The sequence below is a fragment of the Cylas formicarius genome, unplaced genomic scaffold, assembly GCF_029955315.1.
Source record: "Cylas formicarius isolate icCylForm1 unplaced genomic scaffold, icCylForm1.1 PGA_scaffold_8__14_contigs__length_24414737, whole genome shotgun sequence".
Taxonomy (NCBI): Eukaryota; Metazoa; Arthropoda; class Insecta; order Coleoptera; family Brentidae; genus Cylas; species Cylas formicarius.
Window position 1 is genome coordinate 23,385,451 of NW_026844361.1, and position 20,033 is coordinate 23,405,483.

A 20,033-nucleotide genomic window follows, 5' to 3' on the forward strand; every position below is an offset into this window, starting at 1 on the left:
ACAAGGGAAACGTCACCTAACAAATATCCATGCAAATGCCCTGCTTCAAATCTGGCTTTTAATGAACTATTATTAAAAATCATGCTGTCATGTTCTCTTCCAGGCCACCTTGCAACAATGTCCATAATTTTCATAGATGGTCCAGCAACAACTTGAACGTTTATACTGAATGTACGTTTTCTATTTCGGTATAATTCTGCAACCAAACCACCAGGATTCTTGATTGGTATGTGCGTACAGTCTATACAGCCAACTACCTCAGGAAAGTGCGCAATCTGGTAAAATTGTTCATATATATGTTGTTCTTCTGCATGTGTTGTGGGCATCTTAATAGAATTACGACTTTGAGCTGCAAATATTGTTGAAATTTGTTTTACTATTCTACTCACAGTTGACTGTGAGATTCCTCCAAGATCCCCACAAGTAAGCTGCAAAAATTAAATATTAATACAATTAAAAAAATACATTTATTTAAATATATTTACTGTACAGAAATAAAAACAGAAAGAAAAAGTGAAAATAGATATTAGTAAATACTTTACCTGAAAACTTCCAGATGCATAAAATCGTAATGTGCATAACACTGCTATTAAAGGCGAAACTGGTAAACCACGCTGGTTAACTTTTAATAGTTCTGGTTCCACTAATTTAATTAAATGTTCCATAACTACATTTTTACTGAATCTGTATCGACGTTTAAATTCGAAATCATTGTAAAATTGAACTGGGTTTTGCATATCTCTAATATATCTTTTAGGCATTCTTAAATTAATGTCATCATTTTCGTCGATTTCTGCATTTAGTCGGACAATATTATAAAGGTTTTCCATAATAGTTATAGCAGGTCTATGCTCTTAAATTCAACTGGCGAGTCGCCCTGAGAATGTCGGGACATGCTCCAGTCGCCCGGCGAAAGACAATCGGTTCAGCTTAAACAGCGCATGTGTTCTTTCCTCGAAATTCGACTATGAAACGAAAAAAATAAACTTATCCAATCGCCCGCCGGCGAGAGCTTAGAACATCAAAACACCGTTCTGCGCAGGCGTCATTCGGAGGGCGCTCGACTATGAAATAAGAATGAACATTTTCAGGAAATCTGCAACCAGCGGGCGGCTGGCGCTCGACTATGAATACGAGTGTAAGTGTGCCGACCCCGCCGTTTTTGTCTGGATAGGATCGAACGACCGAATCCCGTTTGTTGGTAACGATTCGATCACCCTGTCGCTCTCGACCGTACCACACAAATCGAATTCGCCTTGCGGAATACGATTGATTTGAATGGTTTAAGATTTAAATGCGTGACTGAGACAGGCCACGGAAAAGGAATGGAAGTATTGTTATAATTATTCTATAGTATTGAGTTGCGACTTCGATTGGTAGATTTGCTTATGCGTTGAATTGAATATTGAATGAATCGTCTATTTCCAAACAGGTATTTAATTTAAACAAATTAATGTATTACCGGTACAACCCAATGCGTAGCCCTTATTTTGATAAAATCATGATTCCATAAAAAGCAGAGCACAGCTAAATATTATACGAACTAGAACAGAAAACAACATATAGACACGATAATAATTCAAATTCAACTGGATCTGAATCAGTCGTTCGGACTGTTCGGATTCAGTGCCGCTTATGTTTGCATCAAAAAGTATTGATTGAAATGATTCGGTCCTCGTAAAATGAACGATTGACACAACACTAAGTCCAAGTACCTCGCTCTTCTTTACTTTTTGCGAACGTTGGTAAAGTCGAGCAGGCTTCCAGTTTGATTATTTAAGAACTACCAACAGACTCACCTATCCGCGATCCGCGCTTCGAAATTGAAAGCCATTTCAGGCGTTTGACCAAACGGGTAAAAGGACTTTTCAAAGCTTCTATTCAGTTTTTAAACGAGAACTGGTTTATTTTACAAAAACGCGATTTTGATGCAATGGTAAGTCATCGTGTTGCGGGGCATGTTATTGCCAACAAAAATCGGTCGCTCTTTGAAGCTAAAGGAACGCTGAAATTCGGCTTTTATACCTAGATTTCAATCTTGGGGGTAGTAAATACCTGCGTTGTCAATTTACAATCGGTACAGGCTGGTAAAAAAATGTTAATTACCGTTAAAATTTTAGGCGCACACGATACTTCTAGTCCAGCCGGGTGCGAACCCTGAAACTAGAACCTACTCAGACTATGAATCCGTAAACGAGTGTATGGAAGGGGTGTGTAGAATTTACGAGGAGCACCTTAAGAGACGCAATCCGAATACACCTACCATAACTTACGATATTTCTCAGTTGTTTGATTTTGTGGATCAGGTTAGTCATTTCTGAGTTTTTTACAGGTGAAATGATTCTAATTGGGGTTTGTCAGCTTGCAGACTTGAGCTGCTTGGTGTACCAGAAATCGACAAACACGTACGCGCCGTATAACAAGGACTGGATAAAGGAAAAAATTTATATACTGTTACGGCAGGCTGCCGGTCACACTGACTACAATTTCTGATCTTAAATGATTTTTTATTTTTTACGATTTTCCCGGGAGTTTAATGATAATTTTAGTTTTTAAGGTTACCTTAAAATATGTTCGGTATTTTGAAAAAGTAAAAGGCTATTACTATTATAGCATAATTTATTTTAAAAAGTAAAAATGTTTTCCTGCTCAACACCGCATTGCCTAAGGTAAGTCTTGATGTGTTCACTGAAATTCACACTGCCACATATCAAAACTTTCACGTTTTTACCGTTGCCATCAAAATATGTCTCTAAATCTTTTGATTCTAATTTTCTGGAATATACAGTTTCGTTATATTTTACCTCCAAACTCACGTTATTTACAAACAACTGGTAAGTGAAATTCCAAAAATGACTCAGTGCATACAGTTCGTCACGTAATAAGACGTTATAGTGGTCGCAACAAAAAAATAACTTTAAAAATGTGAAACACTCTTCATTTTGTAACAGATCGCATATGATGGTGTAAATGGGAGCAATGCCAGTACCTTGGGCTATAAACAGCATATACTTCTCGTGGTAACTTATTACGTAGTCCCCATAGGGGCCCCTCCAAAGTGTATTTTTCCCAACATCTAAATCCTTCAAGTATTTTGACATTTTGCCATTTTCGTACAGTTTTATTAAGACTGTAAATTCCTGGTTCTTTTGATCCCCCACATTTATTGGAGTATATGCTCTGGACAGTGATTCGCCCTCGACAGTAGCTTTAAGCATAAAGTATTGGCTCGGGTGGTAAAGAACACACGGTGCTTCTTTGTGGATTAGTGTTTCCGTCTTCTCAGGTTTTACAAACGCAAAAGTATAAAAAAATGTGTCTTTGGTATGCTTTTCTACGCTCGTTAACCGAAAAATCGAATATGAAGTCTGAGAAAGGCAATTGACACTGCTATCGCGTGTCGATTTTAAAGCCTTCTCGTACTTTTTAAGTTGATGTTCGTAGACGTCCAAAATGCACGGATTACAATCCGATTGGCAGCAATCTGATGGATCGGGTTTTATGGGTCGTTCCATGAACGAAAAAAATGGATAAAAACAATATGCCTACATTTTTGGTTAGTTCACAGACCACAAACGGTACAATGGAAATTCTGTTTTCGCGTGCGCACGTGTTGCGTATTCGTGTACGTAATATGTTTGCGACCAACTCTTTATCCATGAAAACATCGAAATGTCATACTTGTCAAATCGAATAAGTTTCTTTTTCCCGTTAAATTCGTGAACATGGCTGTCGGGAAGAATAAAGGCCTGTCGAAAGGCGGCAAAAAAGGTGTTAAAAAGAAGATGTAAGTGAAAATACCGTCACCACGAGATTACGTAGTGTACGAAACGCGATTGTCAATTGATAAATCCATGTAAAATGTTGGGATTGCCGAGACTTTACCGGATTATTTTCGTCGTGGCTGCCAAATGTTTACGATGATGAACCACTCAGCTCGCTTTGAAACATACATGAAGATAACTTCTTGTTCCCTATTATTGCATAATTACTGAAACTTTTCGAGTCATTAACCGCGAGCAACTGGCGTTTTTTTTTTGTTTAACAACTTAATTTTGCCTTGCAGCGTAGACCCATTTACGAGGAAAGATTGGTACGATGTGAAAGCCCCGTCGATGTTTGCCATGCGACAAGTGGGCAAAACTCTCGTAAACCGCACGCAGGGTACCAAAATCGCGTCGGAGGGTCTTAAAGGTCGTGTCTTTGAAGTGAGCTTGGCCGATTTACAGAACGACAACGATGCCGAACGTTCGTACAGAAAATTCCGACTTATCGCGGAAGACGTTCAAGGTATTCGAGTAGCGGTCGTAATTTGTTTTTGGAATTAGCGATTTGGGGCCATTCCAGGTAGATATGTTTTGACCAACTTCCATGGGATGGACTTGACTACTGACAAACTTAGGTCAATGGTTAAGAAGTGGCAGTCGCTGATTGAAGCTTGGGCAGACGTCAAAACCTCTGACGGGTATTTATTGAGGGTGTTCTGCATTGGTTTCACCCAAAAAGACCAGTTGTCCCAGAGGAAAACATGTTATGCCCAGCATACCCAGGTTAGTTCTTATTGCTGCTTTTTTAAGTGTTTTTTTTTTTAATGAAAAATGATGACTCACTCAGCTCGCTTCGACACATACATGAAGATAACTTCTTGTTCCCTAAAATTTTCACTTCTGAATGCTTGAACAGTTTCAATTCCATCGGTACTGGTCATGTATTGTGTTTTTGAGCAGGTTTGTTGCTGTTTTGCAGATCAGGGCGATCCGTAAAAAGATGGTGGATATAATCACCAGAAACATTCAGGGTAGCGACCTCAAAGAGGTTGTGAATAAATTGCTTCCCGACAGCATAGCAAAGGACATTGAGAAGGCTTGTCAGGGTATTTACCCCCTTCACGACGTGTACATTCGTAAAGTAAAGGTGCTGAAAAAGCCGCGTTACGAACTGTCGAAACTTTTAGAACTCCACGGGGACGCTAAGGGTAGCGCCGGAGAAGGAGGGGGTGAAGCAGGTTCAAAGGTGGACAGACCGGAAGGTTACGAACCTCCGGTGCAAGAATCTGTCTAGATGTTTTTTTATTTCTGAGGTTTAAAAATAAATATGACGAAAAAGTGAGTGTTTCACTGGGGAGGTACCTCAAAATATTGATTGCAAAAAACACTCTGAATAAACAAACGAAACTCCTTTGATCTTTGTTTAATGTAGAATACAGACTGTTACTCTTTCCTTATCTCTATTGTAAAGTTCCAAGTTTAGAATGACCTTAATATTGCTTAATTTTTTTTTTAAACGTATTTATAGGAAACCTTCACTTGCAGTCAAAAAAATTGAAAGTTTTGAATATTGTAGAGAAAAGATCCAATGTATAATGAACAATTGTAACTGATTTTAAATATAAGTAAACATCAGGACAACATGATATTTTATCCAACACAATATACTGAAAATTTCACTGTTAATTAGCAAAATTTTAATTTGTAATTAGCGAAAAATAGTTTTTTTGCAACCAGCATGTTAAGGAAAGGAAACTAACAACGAACGTTGAAAGACAAAAATTAAAACAAAATTAAGAAGGAAAAAAAAACTTATAACGTTTGCGTCCCGTTAAGCACGTACTATAAAACGAAAAGCACCACGATAACATTGGAATAATAAGCCGATGATTACAATAAATAAAGTTATTCGTAAGCAATCTCTTGTATGTTTGACAATGAAAAAAAAATGAAGGGCGGACGTCTTTCTCGCGTTTGGCTCGGGCTCGGTCGAGTGAAGTCGGACGAGTTCGGCTTGGTTAGCGCAAGACAACGCGTCACCACAGATCAGATAGAGATTATGTTTGTCTGATGCGATCGTTTTTTTTTTTTTTATAATGGTGAGGCTGATTCGATTTGATACCAAGTACTTTTGTTTCGATACCGAGTAAGTATTCCAAGATTGATTCGATGCTATAAATACTTGGTATCGAATCAAAAGTATCGAGTACCTAATCGTATTTACTAGTATCGGAATATCCCTAATCACAATTGGCACAGACCATGAAGCGTTGCCAATAGACTCACCACTTATTCCTTATACATTACTGAGGTTGCAGTTGCAGAGCAAAACCCCATCATGAAAAAAATACGCGCTGGAACTTAATAATTTATTAAATGGATGAACCAAAACAATAGGTCAGTCATTAAATTTCTACTGGGTAAAGTCTTCACAGTAGGTCAATCAAATCCCGCGTGACGGCATACAGAATTTCTTCCTGAAGGTGGACACGAGTAGGGGCGTCATAATATTAGTTTGCACTCTGCAATCCTTCGACTCCTTCCACTTTCTCTGCGTCACTTTGTCGACAACCCGTGTGCAAATGTCCTGCAAATGATACTTGTCCCAGTTAACCTCCATCTCATCGCACAGTGTCTGTACCAGCCAGGAGCCCTTGTTGACGTTCCGAATGGCCGCGTAACCGGGCACAGTGGCCCAAAACGTCAACATATCCGCAGTCAAGGGCACGTTTGGACCGTCCTGCGCGTGCCCCCCATCTTCCTCTTCGTCCTCTTCATCAATCTTCTGGCACTGAGTGCCCTGGCACGATTGCAGGATGAGAACTTTGGGTTTTCCACGCAAGTGGGTTTTGTTTTTTTTAACCATAAGACTTTCGATTTGTTTCACTTTGACTGCGCAACTGTTTGAACCATAAACCACTCCTTCACCACCGTGCGACAACACACACACAAACAAACTTGACTCGTTTCTCACGCGTTCCACTGTATCCGCGATCACTTTGGCTATTTCGTAATGGGGCAGGTTTGTTTCGACCTGCACATCAAACCTGAACCGCTCAAATACTCTCTGAAGCCTATCCTTGTCCTTCTCCGTTCCTAACCTCGTGTCGAGTTTATACCGGACATTTTCCGGGTACAACAAGTGCGCGTATTGTGGGTCTGGTTCCGTGTAGAAATCCTCTTGGTTTATTATGAGAACGACGCCCGGATTGTCTGGATTTATCCTGTAGCAATCATCTTCCCTAACGGGGGGTGTATGCGACAATAAAGATGACGGTTCGGTGGATAGATGACCCCCTTGCCCTCTTGCACTGTTGTCCATAAACGTGGATACCGCCCTAATACTTCTAACCCTCGGTACGCAATCTGCTACTCTTTCGAGGTCCATCGCCTTCAAAACTTTCCTAATACTACCGTAAAAGTCCTTCACTCGACTTTCCCAGTCAAGAAAATATAATTCTAAAAAACCTGATGGCATTTGAGTAAAACTCCAGCCAATTTCGTGGAACACTTTCTTCATTCGACATAAAAATTCTTCCGTTTGACGATTAGTTAACTTTTCCGCCAGCCTGTACAGCATCTTGCGGTCTTTGCTTATAACTTCACTAACGCTTTCGACATCGGGACAGAATCGGGCCTTCGCGTCTTGTTTCGCGTAGCCAAGTTCGCGCAAGACCTTGTAATTTTGAACAATGCACAACGCCTCAACGATTTTCAATTGCCACTTGCCGTCACCCGCAGAATCACGATGCCTCGCCCAGTTGTACAGCAAATCGCGCGATCCGCCTGACAACACCATGATTTGAAGTTCTTGTAATGCGAGTTGCCTCATGTCACCCTCGTAAAGCAGAAAAACCAACGATACGGTTTCGTGGGGACGGAGCGAGGCTTCGATACGCGTTAACCGTGCTAAATCATCAAACAAGTGTTGGGGACTCGGCATAGTTGTCGTCCGGACAGCGGCGTCTGTCGCGTTCATCGATTTGTCAGCGTCTGATTTAGGACTTTCGTTGAGGTCCGCCAAGTATTCAGAATCGGACTCTTCGTCCGATATATCGGACGTGTACAATATCGCCCCGTTCCAGTTGATCAGTTTCACAATACGATCGAATACGAACATGGCAACGTGAGTAACGGACTCACAATACTTTAACAAAGCAGCAATTCTCGTAAGTTTTGGCGACGGGGAAGCACCCGTCCGATCAGGTGAGTAGACCGCGGAATCACAGACTACTAAGCAATATCGTTTTTGCATTCTGTCACGTAATAACTTTCTTCTTAACTTTTTAACGTTAGGAAAATTAACCAAGAACACTCGCCGTGTATCAGTCGAGGAAATTTTAATTTCGGTCACGAGCCGACACATACTACAATCAACTCGAACTATGGACTAATACCAAAAAAAAAACAACTAAATTATTATTAATTTTCACTATAGTGTGGCAAGTCAACTATGAAACATAAATGCTCACTTTTGATGGTACTCATAGAAACATTCACCAGATACAACGAAATAACTACGGAAAGTGTTCCCGATTGAGGTGCAATGACCGGTATTAAATATTATACTTTTGGTAGGGGCAAAGAAAACTTATGGTACTGCGAAATTCGAATCAATTAGTGGGCACTCTATATAAAGATTATTACGCGAGTAGTCTGCGTTACTTCATACGGTAAGGAAAATGAAACGAATTTTTGTCATTATAAATAGTATTTTTTATTAAATACTGATAGTTAAAAAAAACATAATCACAGTAAAATAACCTAAATACAATCTTACATAGAAATGATCCATCCATACGAATTCTAAACTCATTAATATTATTAAATAAACTTAAGTATAATAGATACACTGAAAAACGTTTCTGTAATTATTCATGCTTAAAATCATACCTACATGATTATTCATACGAAAGTTCAGTTTATTGTTTTGTTTGAAGGTACCAAAAATAAAGCACAGGTTTGTTCCAAAAACTTACTATAATAAAGACCGCCAACTTTGTTAGCTCTTAAAAATCAGACTGCCTGGCACATAATGTATAAACAAAACAAAAAAAGACAAACAAAAGACTAGCTACGAACTATAAAACAATAGAAGAAGACAAGCGCCTGTCTCCCACGACCTCCTACCTTGTAATTGTATGGCGAACGATTCACACTTGCAAGAAAACGTATAAATGTCGAAAAAGAAGCCGCGACAAACGGGGGAGGGGGAAATAAATAATGACAGTATTATTTATAGGTTAAGATATGACACGTTTCTTCGATAAATATATGTATATGCGATTTGTATATGTTGTAAAATCTATGCAAACGCTACTGCTTTAAAAATTCTAATAATTTCAATATATTCGTTTCGTATTATATGGCACATGCGGTACAACATTGTAGTGGAATGATATATGCTACAATTGGTTTCGACCAAAAACGGCGATGATGGAACGCGAATTGCTTAGTCTCGCCGCGTTCCGACCGTTTGTGGCCGCTTGTCCCTATAACGCCTCTAAAGGGAAGGAAATCAAAGGGTACTCGAAAAAAAGGCACGGATTTATATGTCTTTTTTGTCCTAAGGCACGGATCTACTTGTAGAAAAAAGGCCTCGCTATTTCTCTATCGAACTCTACCCGAAATCAAATAGGCTACTCGTCTACGCCAAAAGCTATACCAAAGAAACTGTCCCTCTTGATTTTTTCGATTTCGTATCACAACGACAGTTAACGCGCGGCTATGGTCCGTGACCGTTCGCTCGCAGTCAGCCCGGTGGTCCGGTTCGCGAATTCATCGTTCCGTGACGACGCGCGCGACACATCAACTGTCAAAACGGCCACTTGTGACTTGTGAGGTAATCATTTTGCATTAAAAAACCGGTGCTTTGCAGTTACTATTTACAAGACATTTACATGCAGCGGGATGATATGTCAAACCTTCTCCGCCGTCGAAGTTTGTACACTATCGTGTCTCTTGCCCTTTAAATATATGTACAGTGTCTAGAATTACGAATTTGAGCGTGACGTTTCAGCCGTCCATGTGCCTGTACTTGTGCGCGGACATCTGCGCGAGGCCCAGAACCGCGTATTGACACGACAGGCAGTGGTAGTGCGTCTGTTTACCGCCGTGTTGGCAGTTTTGCACGCGACACATCTGACTCGGCGTGAACTTTTCAAACCCCGCCGCTTGAATGCTGTCTAGTTTCTGGTGTTGTCGCCTGTGTGCGACCACCTTGTTCGTGTCGGTGCATACGAACTCGCACTTTAAACAGTGAAAGTGAGACGCTTTGTTTTGTGTGGAACCTGAAAGAGAATTTCCTTAACCAAGATCAAATTGGCGTGGAACCGAAACCGCAGAAATTACGTTTGTCGCCTGTGAGATCAGTCGCGATTTTCAGAGAAGTGTTTTATAAGAAAAATTATGTTTTATTTAAATTTTTGGACTCCCAGGTGCTTTTTTGTAAAAGAAAAATTTAAAAAGGCGATAATTGAAGTGGGAATTAGGTAGTATTACCACTTTATTCCAATAATATGTTATTATTTAAAAAGAAAATTGTAATTTTCGTAAGATGGAGTTTTGAGGAAATGGTATGGTATTTTATACTTTTTATAAAACTTCGGGATTCCTCCTGCGTCGGCTTTTGTTGACTCGAACTAAAAGGAGGAGCCCAGAAGTTTTATAAAAAGTATTACCTGCCTGTGAAAGTTTCTTTGAAAAATGTTATTTTATATAAGTAATAGGTTATACGTTTTATTACTTCTTGTACGACAACAGTGCATTGTGACGTCACAGTCGATGTTAACGATTTATACTTAGAGTGTGTGTAAAATTATTCAGAGTTCATGTGGGTTCTAAATCTACAAATAGACGTTTCCATCAAATTAGCGAACCGCTCCGTCAATTTGCAAAACGCATGCTGAATAGAAGTAGATTTGATTTATGATTAAATTGTAACGATACATACCTAAATTCGCGGTATAGGCGCAGTCTTGCCTCCCACAGGCGACGTTGGCCCTATATTGTTGAAAATCACCACCCATGAGTGTATCCAGGCGTTCGTGGCGTGCTGTATGTTGCACGAAACGCGTCTTGTCGCAAAAACTGTACCCGCAATCGGGCCTTTGACAGTGAAAATGCGTCTGATGCTCTCGGTAGCCACAATGCTGATACTTGCAATCCTAAAAACTCACGGTTTACACAATATTCGCACACGAACTATGCCTGTGCGTACCTCGTTGAACCTAAACCTCAGGTATCCGGCTGGCACGGGCTCGTCTTTCAGGATCCTCATGGAATTCTGAATTCGCGCTTTTTTCGCCTCCGGGCTCATCTCGTGCGGGCTGAGCGATCGTTTGTTCAAGTTTGCCGCCATCGCCGCCAAAGGCGATGTCAAATTTTCTGACTGAAGAACATTTTTTACGGTGAAAGGAAGAATCGTGGGATAGGGTACTCAAAATATCGAAAAGAAGAAGAGCGCGAACCCCAACCAATTTTTATTACCGGTTCAATACAAATATCGTTCAAGCAGTAAGTACCACAGTATACTGTGATTTTTGGTATGAAGAAGAGACAGACTACAATTACCTGAAAGCCGTGATTCTGGTGAGTCAGCAAAGGGCTCTGCATAAGTTGCGCGTGTTGGAACATAATCTGCGACGGTATACTCTGCGGATAAAGGCCTTGAGGCAGGAACGCGTTCTGTTGCTGCATGAGTGCAATCTGCGTCGCGAAATTCGACGGGAAATTGCCGAAATGGTTGTACGCGTCAAAAGTGGGCGTGAAATAAGTCTCCTGCTGCTGCTCCTTGGGCGATTTGTCGGTCTGCAGTGGATTTTGCAGGTTGTGCAACGGCGCTACACTGATTTTTTGCTGTTGGCCAGGTTCGGGCGGTTCGGGAGGTTCTTCGCCCGCGTTGTTGTTGTCTTCGACGCCGGGCACTGGGTGCAGGGCCCCCGAACTGTGTCTCGCCACGTGTGGCAGCAGTTTGTCAAGTTCAGAAAACGCCTGGTTGCACGCGTTGCAGTGGTAGTGCGGTTTCCGTTTCAGCTTGCAGAAGGGGCGCCTGCAGCTCAGCTCCGGCCCGTATAAGGTAGTCGAAGCTGCCGCAGACTGGTCTGGGATTGAGGTTGAGGGCTGATCTGTAAGTTGCGAATGTTGTGGTTGATCTATTGGAGGGGTTTTCGCTGCGGAAAACGAAGAGATTGCACCATGCGTTGTTAAAATGTGCTAAGAAAATGTACAACGCTTCCCAAACGTCCGGAATAAGATGTACTCCCCATTTTAACATAACAAATTACGTTTTATTGACTTTAGTCGTTATCTATCATTCGTTGTTTTTTTTTTAATTTGAGGTAATGAGAATGGCAAAAGAAATGAATCGCGTTAGATTGTGAGCTAAATTAGCTGTTAGCTAGCAAAAATTCAAAGGTTGCTTAATTTTATTGCGGAACTTTTGGGCGGCCCAAATATACATATACAGCGTGTCCGAGTTAGCGAGGGATATCTGCTAAAAAATGGGGTGGAGGGGTGAGTTGGTTAAACATTCGGACCCGTGCTTGGGTTGATTTTGCGGGACGGGGCTTATTATTTTTTTAAATTGGCGAAAAAGCTTTCTCCGAGGTTATTTTTTGGGGGGCGGTAGCGTGGTTAGTACTGTTCCGTACCTGTCGTAATGACATGAATTTTTTGATCGGGCGTACGCCTAGAACACGTCTGTTCGGTCGGTATCGTCGATATAGGGTAAAATGTCCCAGAAGCCCTCACCACTAAAAATACAAATGACAATTGTCCTATATATTATGTATATATATATATATATATATATATATATATATATATATATATATATATATATATATATATATATATATATACACGGCGACACACAAGACGGGACGCTCAAGGAAGCGCCGGCGCGCTATATACAGGGCGTTTTAAAGGTTTCGGCAACCTCATTCACTGATGTGCTATCCCAAACGGCTTAAGTTAGCCTGTAAACGGAATTTCGTATAGCTTATTCACAATTTAAAAAAATCGAAGCACTGGTAGCGGCGAATTCTAGATTTTTTAGGATTACGAATTTATAAATATAAATATTATATTATAGAAATAGAATAATAAAGCGGTTTTCGAACGGGAAGATCCTGTATAGATAATATATTTGTCTTGCGACAAGTAATGGAAAAACGTAGAGCCCACAACTTAACTACCCATTTAGTTTTTGAAAAAGTCTTGAAAAAGCATATGACACGGTACCCTTAAAGAAAATGTTTGAAGTATTAATGACAACCGGACTCAACAATGAGAATTGGGGACTGGACTGGGGGATATATGAAAGTAGGGGGAAAACACGAAGATGAAGATCCTGAACTATATATTAGTAAAATAAAAAGGGCTACAAATTATAACTACTTGGGAAGCGTAAGACGGACGAAGGTGATTCAAAAACAGACATTCAAAATAGAGCTCAGCAGGGAAGAAGAGCAACTCAAGCGATAAATTCCTTGTTGTGGTCCAACGGTATTAAAATAGGTACGAAAATTAGAATATACGAAGCAGTTGTGGAACCCATCTTAACGTACGGCGCAGAATACTGGCAAATGACGAAGAACGACAAGAAAGTTATCGACACAGTAGAAATGGATTTCTCGAGAAGAGCATGCCAAGTGTCGAGAGTAGAACACGTCAGGAACGAAGAAATACGAAGAAGAACAGTGAGAATACATACCAGCACTGACCGCATAGAAACTAGACAACTTATATGGTATGGCACGTACAGAGAATGAACGATGAGAGATGGCCAAAAAGAGCACTAAAATATACCCCCAAAAACAGAAGGAAAAAAGGAAGACCTATGACCTCATGGAACGATGGTATAAGAAATATAATGAAGGACAGAGCAATTAAAGAAGATGAGTGGAGGAATAAAGATAAAAAAATGGCGGAAGAAATGTGAAATGCGGCAGAAGCTGTAGGAACCCCACTGTATATATTATATATATATATATATATATATATATATATATATATATATATATATATATATATATATATATATATATATATATATATATATATATATATATATATATATATATATATATATATATATATATATATATATATATATATATATCTGTTCGAAGTGAGATTTTGGCGAAACGTCTGCAGGATTCCAGTCGGAGTTCAACAAGCGAACCGATATCCCGGAATATAGTGTCATCTCATTTTCCATCTGTGAATAAATACGTGAAAAAAAAAAAAAAAAAAAAAAAATATATATATATATATATATATATATATATATATATATATATATATATATATATATATATATATATATATATATATATATATATATATATATATATATATATATATATATATATATATATATATATATATATATATATATATATATATATATATATATATATATATATATATATATATATATATATATATATATATATATATATATAAATAAAGGTTAAACCTCGGATGTGGTTATACAATATACCCTGCATATACAAGTGTATACACAATCTGTTGCAGAATGACGTCGTATTTTGCTGCCTACCTATTCTGCTATGACCGACCACCATTCAAATATCCGTGTTCACGTCCACAACACCCTGAATATAAGCGCGCCTCACGCTAAAACCCTCACCCTCGGCTCTAACTCCCAATACTTACCGGAAACCTTGGCCGCCGGGTCCGCCTGCCTGTTTCCCTCGTCCTTGTCGACCAGCACGTCCTCGCTCTTCACCCTGATAATAGCCTGATAACCGAGTGGTGCCGCTGCCGCGTCGTCTATATGTTTCTGGTTGTGCGACGCCATCTGCGAGTACTGCACGAAGCTGTAACGGCACCTCGTGCAGTGAAAGTGCCGGTTTATCTTGTTGGACGCGCACCCCGGGAGACGGCAATCGACGTTTCGGTCGTAAAACTCGAAGCCGTCGAGGATATCGACATTCTCGTGGAAATCTTTGGCGTGGAGGGCGAGGTACTCTTCCTTGTCGGTAACGAAAAGGCACCTGCACCGATTGCAATGATAATGGCTCGTCCCCAAGTACCGGCACAAGTTGTCCGGACACTTGGTGTTCTCCCCGTAGCAGTCGAAACCCTGCTGCTTCGAACCAACTTCCTCTTCTTCCTCGTCGTCATCGTCCTCCGCCGGTCCCGAAGGCGTCGTCGAAGGTTTGGGCAGTTTGAAGCTCGTGAAGATCGCCTGCGGGCTGTCCATCAGGCTCTGCGACCCCATCGCGGGATTATAGTCGTTCCACACCTCGATGACGCGATTCTTTGGCGGTCTGCCCCGTTTCCTGCAAAACATCCCGTCGATGGAAGTTGCCAAATGCGTGGACGTCAACGGGTCTTTGGTCAGGCTCAATTTCTGACTGTACTGATGCATCTTGTAATGCTCGAGACGCCTGAACGGTTTGTCCGACGCCGGGATCACCTCGCGGCAGTTGTCCAGGTTGCAGTGATAGTGTTTCTCCTTGTTCTGGTAAGCGCAGCTCTCGTCGCAGGGGTCCGTCTCGTCCACCGTGTGGAAAAAATTATCGGTGATCGTTTCCTGCTGCTCGTGGTTGCGGGAGTGCTCCCTGGCGCCGTCCCGCGTGGCGAACGCTACCCTGCAATTGCGGGCCGCGCAATGAAAATGATCCTGGTAGCTGTACTCGCAAGATTCCTTGCATCTGCCTTCGCGCACGACGTGACAGAATTTTTTCCACGTGTCCTCGATTTCCTCTTGAGCGGTGGCGAAGTTGGACGTTTCGCTTGCGCTGAGGTCCATCGCTTCCGACTCTTCGTTGTAGCTGAGAGGGGAGTTGCGGTCGCTGAGACTCTCGGTGTTTGAAGCGTTCGATATCCCCCCTCCGCCCTGCTGCTGGCTGTTGTAAAAGTTGGCCAGGTCGATTTGAGCTTCGTAATCTCTGTAGGGAGGCAGCTGGGTGGCGAGGCTGCCGTCGGACAAAGTCCTCATCATGCTCTGAGCGAGCTTGTACTTGCGGTACGCCAGCTCGCTATCTTTGCGTTCGTGTTTCCGTTTATGCGAGAACAACTGTCCCGAACTGTGCAACACGTACGAGCACTGGGGTCTGATGCAGTGAATGTGGTTGCACACCTTGGAGAAGCGGCAGTTATCGAACGGGCAGGTTTCGTTTTTCATGAACTTTTTGAAACCGTCACGGGATAGTTGCTCGTCTTTGATGTGGTACGTTTTGTGTTTCTCTGCAGATGATAATTGCGCGTGTAAGGGATTGTACGGGGGACGCGGCGACGCGAAGACTCACCCATATCTGATTTGTTTTTGAACGTGTACCTGCAACCGGACCGTCTGCAGTGGAAGTGAGTGGTCCGTTGGCCGAAGAAGGCGCAGTAGCTGGCGCCGCACTCTTCGGTGGCGCGGTACCTGAGGGTGGAGGTTAGAGAAGTTTTTATGGGTGGCGGAATCTGTGTTTGGAATATTTGGACCGAAAGCAATTTAAAGACGACAGGCTCCAGTGAAGATAAAATTGTCCAGTCTTTCAAAAGACGCTTCGGGAGTCGCAAGTGTACTTAAGACAGATTAGCATCTTGGTATTTATGAACTTGTTGGAACCATCAGTCTGGCGTGAACATAGGGCGTAGAAGATAGGTCTGCCGTGCGCATTAACTCTATCAGTCTTATAGTTTGACTTTTAGAAGACGCGTCCGCACTGACGAGCGTCAACTATGCCGACTTAAATTTATTCTTACAGATGACAGAAGCTCTGCTTGTGTGTCATGGGTGCATATTTGCAAGAGAGATTGGTGATTTGCATTTAATTATATAGAAAATGTTTTCGAGTTCCCATTCACCCTGGATTCGTTCAGATTTAAGCACATTTACGGCATCACACGTGTACGCAAAGGATTGACGTCTATTCCAGAAGCTTTTTTATATGTAGGATATAATAATTCAGCTTAACTGTTAGCAACATCAGCAACTGGGTATTTCGAAACTTGAAGGTCATTTCTGAAGTCACGAAGTCTTTATATTTTTGTATCCACAAAGCAGCTGAGTGCCTCAGTGCTCGAATTTGAACGCTTGTAGGACAGTTGTATGTCAGTATTATGGTAGAAGATGTTGGACAGGTAATTAGGAGCAAAATAGCCATATTGTTTGGCCAATGAAGAGCTCTAGAAAACCCCAAGTTCCCTTACCTCTGGAATCCCTCCTGCATGATCGCGCTGTCCTTACGGTGGTAGTTGGAGTGCATCTGAACGTCCGAAGTCGATATGTACACCTTATCGCAGTTTTCCTGTATGCAGTGGTAGTGAGTTTGTTTCTTGTTGTGCGTGCAGTTGGCGAACCTGTCGCCGCAATCGTCCAAAGGACTGTAGCGCATGAAGCCGTGCTGCAACGACTCGTCACGTTTCTTATGCCACTTAAAGTGACGGATCATCTCTTCCTTTTTGATGAACACGCGAGAATTGCAGTCGAGACAATGGAAGTGCTCGCGGTAATTAAGGTCTTTGCAGTACGCGCTACCGCAGTCTACGCTCGACGTGAACTTTTTCACGTACTTCGAGTAATCCATCTGCGACGTCTTGGCCAGCGCCATGTTGGCCGACGAAGTCGCCGGATCTCTAGCTTGTTGTAGATGGTGGGTAGACATCGACTGTTGCATCATGGCTGCAAAAGAGGACGGATTTGATTAAGCGATCCGCGATAAATTGGCCGGTTTGGCAACGTGGCATCGCGTTAGTTTTGGTTAATTAGGCGCTGCCGCATTTGATCAGCTGTGCGGGGAAGCCAAACGAGAAATATGCGTGTGCAGAAGAACGAATATTTTTTCCGCTGTGTACTTCTTTAGTGTAAATAAATTTGAAAAATGTGCCGTGTTGGAGGCTTTTTATAATAAAAGAGAACGCCACTACAAGTCCTTTATTTAACCTCTCAAGACCATGGAATAAGAACACCACAGACCACCGAACAACCCTGATGCAACAAAATGTGCATTCCAAATTTGGTAAGGCTTTTCGCAGCCCATAAACGAACTCAGAGGCCCCTGTTTTTAGCCACTTAGTCTCGAAGGACAGTAGTATTTTTCAAAATCGTTTTTTTTTTTCTTCAAATGTCAATATATTTCTCAAAAGCGCACATTATCCTCAATCATGATAAAAATAATACACACCCTTGGACGATGTTATTTGTACTTTGCGTAATACCAGAGGTAAAACGGACCGCTTAAAAATTCTAAAAAAAGCTATTCCATATTATTATAACCGAATCGTTCGTATATAGAATGAATACGTTGTTTTGTGTATATGAAAAAGATTGCGTTTTCGGGGAATTATAAACATCATATTATGCACTTTTAGGTGTTAATCGCAGATAATGAGCAAACCAAGTCCCGTCGTGCTTACGTTAAAATCGGCCACCAATGTTTTTGCCCAGGATGAACGAGTTCTAAAGTGGTTGCGAAATATATTGAATATTTTTGCAGTTTTCAGTTCTCGACCGAGTGAGAGAGGTTAGTTTTAAGTAGATATGGTGGATCTTGAGTTCCCAAACTTTTAATTGATTTGTGTATTAAAGCTCGTAGTGACCCGGTGAATAAAAAAATATATATTTTTTTCAAATAAAACTGAAATATTTAGGACAGGGAACGAAAGGGAATAGGTATGAAACGTATACGCAATGTATTTATTTATTGACCTTTTTCTCTATGTAGGCGTTACTTATTTAATTAAAAATTAATTAAAAATATTTACTTATATTAATTTTATAATAAAAGCATAATTTTTCATTCAAATAGTTTTGGTTGTATTATTTTATTTTGTCAATTTCATCGCAGTATTGTTCCACGCTACTGTTCCAATCACAAAGATTGGCGAACTAATAAGCTCAGCGATACGTCCATAGACGTCCGAGATCTCCCTTAGCAATCAAAAACTCCCAGTGGATTTAAATCGAAGCGTACATAAAAAAAAAACTTCCGTCTTCCCTCGCACAACGAAATTTGCACACGTGCAAGCACGTAACACAATTATACCAGCCGGACTCAAAATAATAGGGTCTAAAATTACCGAATCTTTATAAAAAGAAACCTCGGGCGCACAAAAACGGCTCTTATTTATCTTTTAACCCTTTTTTAAAATCGGAATACGAGGATTTTCGCTGTCGCCCAATCGAGGCCGTCGTCGAGCTCCCAAACATTGACGCCGACGACACGACTGGTCCTCTCGGCGACTACTTTGCCGTCCAGTTGTGCACTCGGATGCGTTCTTTCTTAGCGCAATCGTGAACGAGCTGGCCGGATGCCGTTTTTAAAAAAACTACTTTATTTAATACCCGAGAGCTATAATTCTAAAAATGCTGGTGCCCCCATATCGTGCCCGGTTTAAAATGGGGTGAAGGGTTAGAGAACGTCCGTTGTTAATCCTCGAAGGGAATTACTAATTTCGGGCTTTTAAAAACGGATCGACGAGCTTCACGGCTGGCCGGATTTTTGTCACAATATTGCCGATATTCGATACAGATTACGATTGAACCATATTGGAAATTGCTGACATTCGTACGGATATCACAATATTTTCGTAATATCGATAAACAAAACAATAACAAACGGCGGCACACCTGCAAATCGACCGAAAAAAAATTCGATTAAATGTGCTTTGTTTTTTTTTCCAAAAATGGCCTTGTAAAATCCATGAATTGTTTTCCAGACGTTTTCTTGTGGTAAGAACTCTTGATGTACTACGCCACGATAAGCAAAACCTTGACATTTGATCGATCTTGAGGTGCTTTTTTCGGTCTTGGCGATTCTGAGTTCTTCCATTGGGACGACTGGGCCTCTGTTTCGACGTCATAACCATGATGCGTGACTAGTTATCACCTTTTTGAGCATATCGGGGTCATTATAGATCAAGCAGTTTCGGAACAAATTTGACTGCTGCGCGTTTCATGGCCAAAACTTCGGGAAAAAATGCATGGCATGAGTGAATAGAGATGCTGATGTCTTCAGACACTTCTCTGATAGTGATTCGACGATTTTCCAAGACCACTTGTTTCACTTCTTGGAACAGCTTATACCATTTTTTGCTCAAAAAAAATTTTAAGTGTTGAAACTGGCTGAAATATGTTAGGGAATGCCATAACCATACCATCCATAACAAAAAAAAATCGAAGATCGAATTTACGTAGCCCGACCAATCACAAAAGTCACCTTAATTTCGTATAATTTTCTGTATCTCAATTGGTGATCACAGTTAAAATTTCCGCATCTAAGATAAACGTCAAATTCAGTT

At 41.0% G+C, this 20,033-nt stretch overlaps 5 protein-coding genes and 1 long non-coding RNA gene across 9 annotated transcripts in view; 2 read left to right on the forward strand and 4 right to left on the reverse strand.

The window, feature by feature from the left end:
- Positions 1 to 91: 91 nt before the first annotated feature.
- Positions 92 to 1,137, reverse strand: LOC132706209 (uncharacterized). Its single transcript, XR_009619565.1, has 3 exons — positions 543 to 1,137; positions 258 to 428; positions 92 to 196 (listed from the first exon to the last, which is right to left on the reverse strand). It is a non-coding gene; the product is annotated as an uncharacterized LOC132706209 (long non-coding RNA).
- A 635-nt stretch (positions 1,138 to 1,772) lies between these two features.
- Positions 1,773 to 2,604, forward strand: LOC132705977 (enhancer of rudimentary homolog). The gene is made up of 3 exons (XM_060676976.1): positions 1,773 to 1,936; positions 2,121 to 2,306; positions 2,362 to 2,604. Exons 1-3 carry the CDS (start codon positions 1,934 to 1,936, stop codon positions 2,491 to 2,493), a joined length of 321 nt encoding a protein of 106 aa, XP_060532959.1. The 5' UTR covers positions 1,773 to 1,933; the 3' UTR covers positions 2,494 to 2,604.
- On the reverse strand, positions 2,515 to 3,571 carry LOC132705975 (NADH-cytochrome b5 reductase-like). The gene has a single exon (XM_060676974.1). It carries the CDS (start codon positions 3,513 to 3,515, stop codon positions 2,625 to 2,627), a length of 891 nt encoding a protein of 296 aa, XP_060532957.1. The 5' UTR covers positions 3,516 to 3,571; the 3' UTR covers positions 2,515 to 2,624.
- Positions 3,572 to 3,665: 94 nt separating this feature from the next.
- On the forward strand, positions 3,666 to 5,105 carry LOC132705976 (small ribosomal subunit protein eS1). The gene is made up of 4 exons (XM_060676975.1): positions 3,666 to 3,787; positions 4,067 to 4,290; positions 4,348 to 4,550; positions 4,747 to 5,105. Exons 1-4 carry the CDS (start codon positions 3,726 to 3,728, stop codon positions 5,059 to 5,061), a joined length of 804 nt encoding a protein of 267 aa, XP_060532958.1. The 5' UTR covers positions 3,666 to 3,725; the 3' UTR covers positions 5,062 to 5,105.
- A 1,025-nt stretch (positions 5,106 to 6,130) lies between these two features.
- LOC132705974 (caspase-8) lies at positions 6,131 to 7,982 on the reverse strand. The gene has a single exon (XM_060676973.1). It carries the CDS (start codon positions 7,885 to 7,887, stop codon positions 6,211 to 6,213), a length of 1,677 nt encoding a protein of 558 aa, XP_060532956.1. The 5' UTR covers positions 7,888 to 7,982; the 3' UTR covers positions 6,131 to 6,210.
- Positions 7,983 to 8,469: 487 nt separating this feature from the next.
- Positions 8,470 to 20,033, reverse strand: part of LOC132705965 (zinc finger protein castor homolog 1-like) — an 83,068-nt gene continuing 71,504 nt past the window's right edge. Inside the window, exons 6-13 of one of the 4 annotated variants that reach the window (XM_060676961.1) lie at positions 16,944 to 17,415; positions 16,052 to 16,170; positions 14,451 to 15,989; positions 12,419 to 12,520; positions 11,340 to 11,893; positions 10,987 to 11,157; positions 10,720 to 10,933; positions 8,470 to 10,057 (exon numbers count right to left, since the gene is read on the reverse strand). In XM_060676961.1, the coding sequence (XP_060532944.1) occupies positions 9,783 to 10,057; positions 10,720 to 10,933; positions 10,987 to 11,157; positions 11,340 to 11,893; positions 12,419 to 12,520; positions 14,451 to 15,989; positions 16,052 to 16,170; positions 16,944 to 17,415 (3,446 nt within the window). In that variant the 3' untranslated portion in view covers positions 8,470 to 9,782. Of the gene's footprint in view, positions 10,058 to 10,719; positions 10,934 to 10,986; positions 11,158 to 11,339; positions 11,939 to 12,418; positions 12,521 to 14,450; positions 15,990 to 16,051; positions 16,171 to 16,943; positions 17,416 to 20,033 lie in introns of all 4 variants that reach the window. The other 3 variants (XM_060676960.1, XM_060676963.1, XM_060676962.1) reach the window with 3 other exon arrangements.

What these genes read in the sequence shown, in the direction of transcription:
- LOC132705977 (XM_060676976.1), top strand. An exon ending in TGTTTGATTTTGTGGATCAG is followed by an intron (nt 2,307 to 2,361) that starts GTTAGTCATTTC and finishes GGGGTTTGTCAG; the next exon opens with CTTGCAGACTTGAGCTGCTT.
- LOC132705975 (XM_060676974.1), bottom strand. Translation starts at nt 3,515, where the DNA reads ATGGAACGACCCATAAAACCCGATCCATCAGATTGCTGCCAATCGGAT.
- LOC132705976 (XM_060676975.1), top strand. Translation starts at nt 3,726, where the DNA reads ATGGCTGTCGGGAAGAATAAAGGCCTGTCGAAAGGCGGCAAAAAAGGT. An exon ending in AAAGGTGTTAAAAAGAAGAT is followed by an intron (nt 3,788 to 4,066) that starts GTAAGTGAAAAT and finishes TTTGCCTTGCAG; the next exon opens with CGTAGACCCATTTACGAGGA. An exon ending in GTTATGCCCAGCATACCCAG is followed by an intron (nt 4,551 to 4,746) that starts GTTAGTTCTTAT and finishes GCTGTTTTGCAG; the next exon opens with ATCAGGGCGATCCGTAAAAA.
- LOC132705974 (XM_060676973.1), bottom strand. Translation starts at nt 7,887, where the DNA reads ATGTTCGTATTCGATCGTATTGTGAAACTGATCAACTGGAACGGGGCG.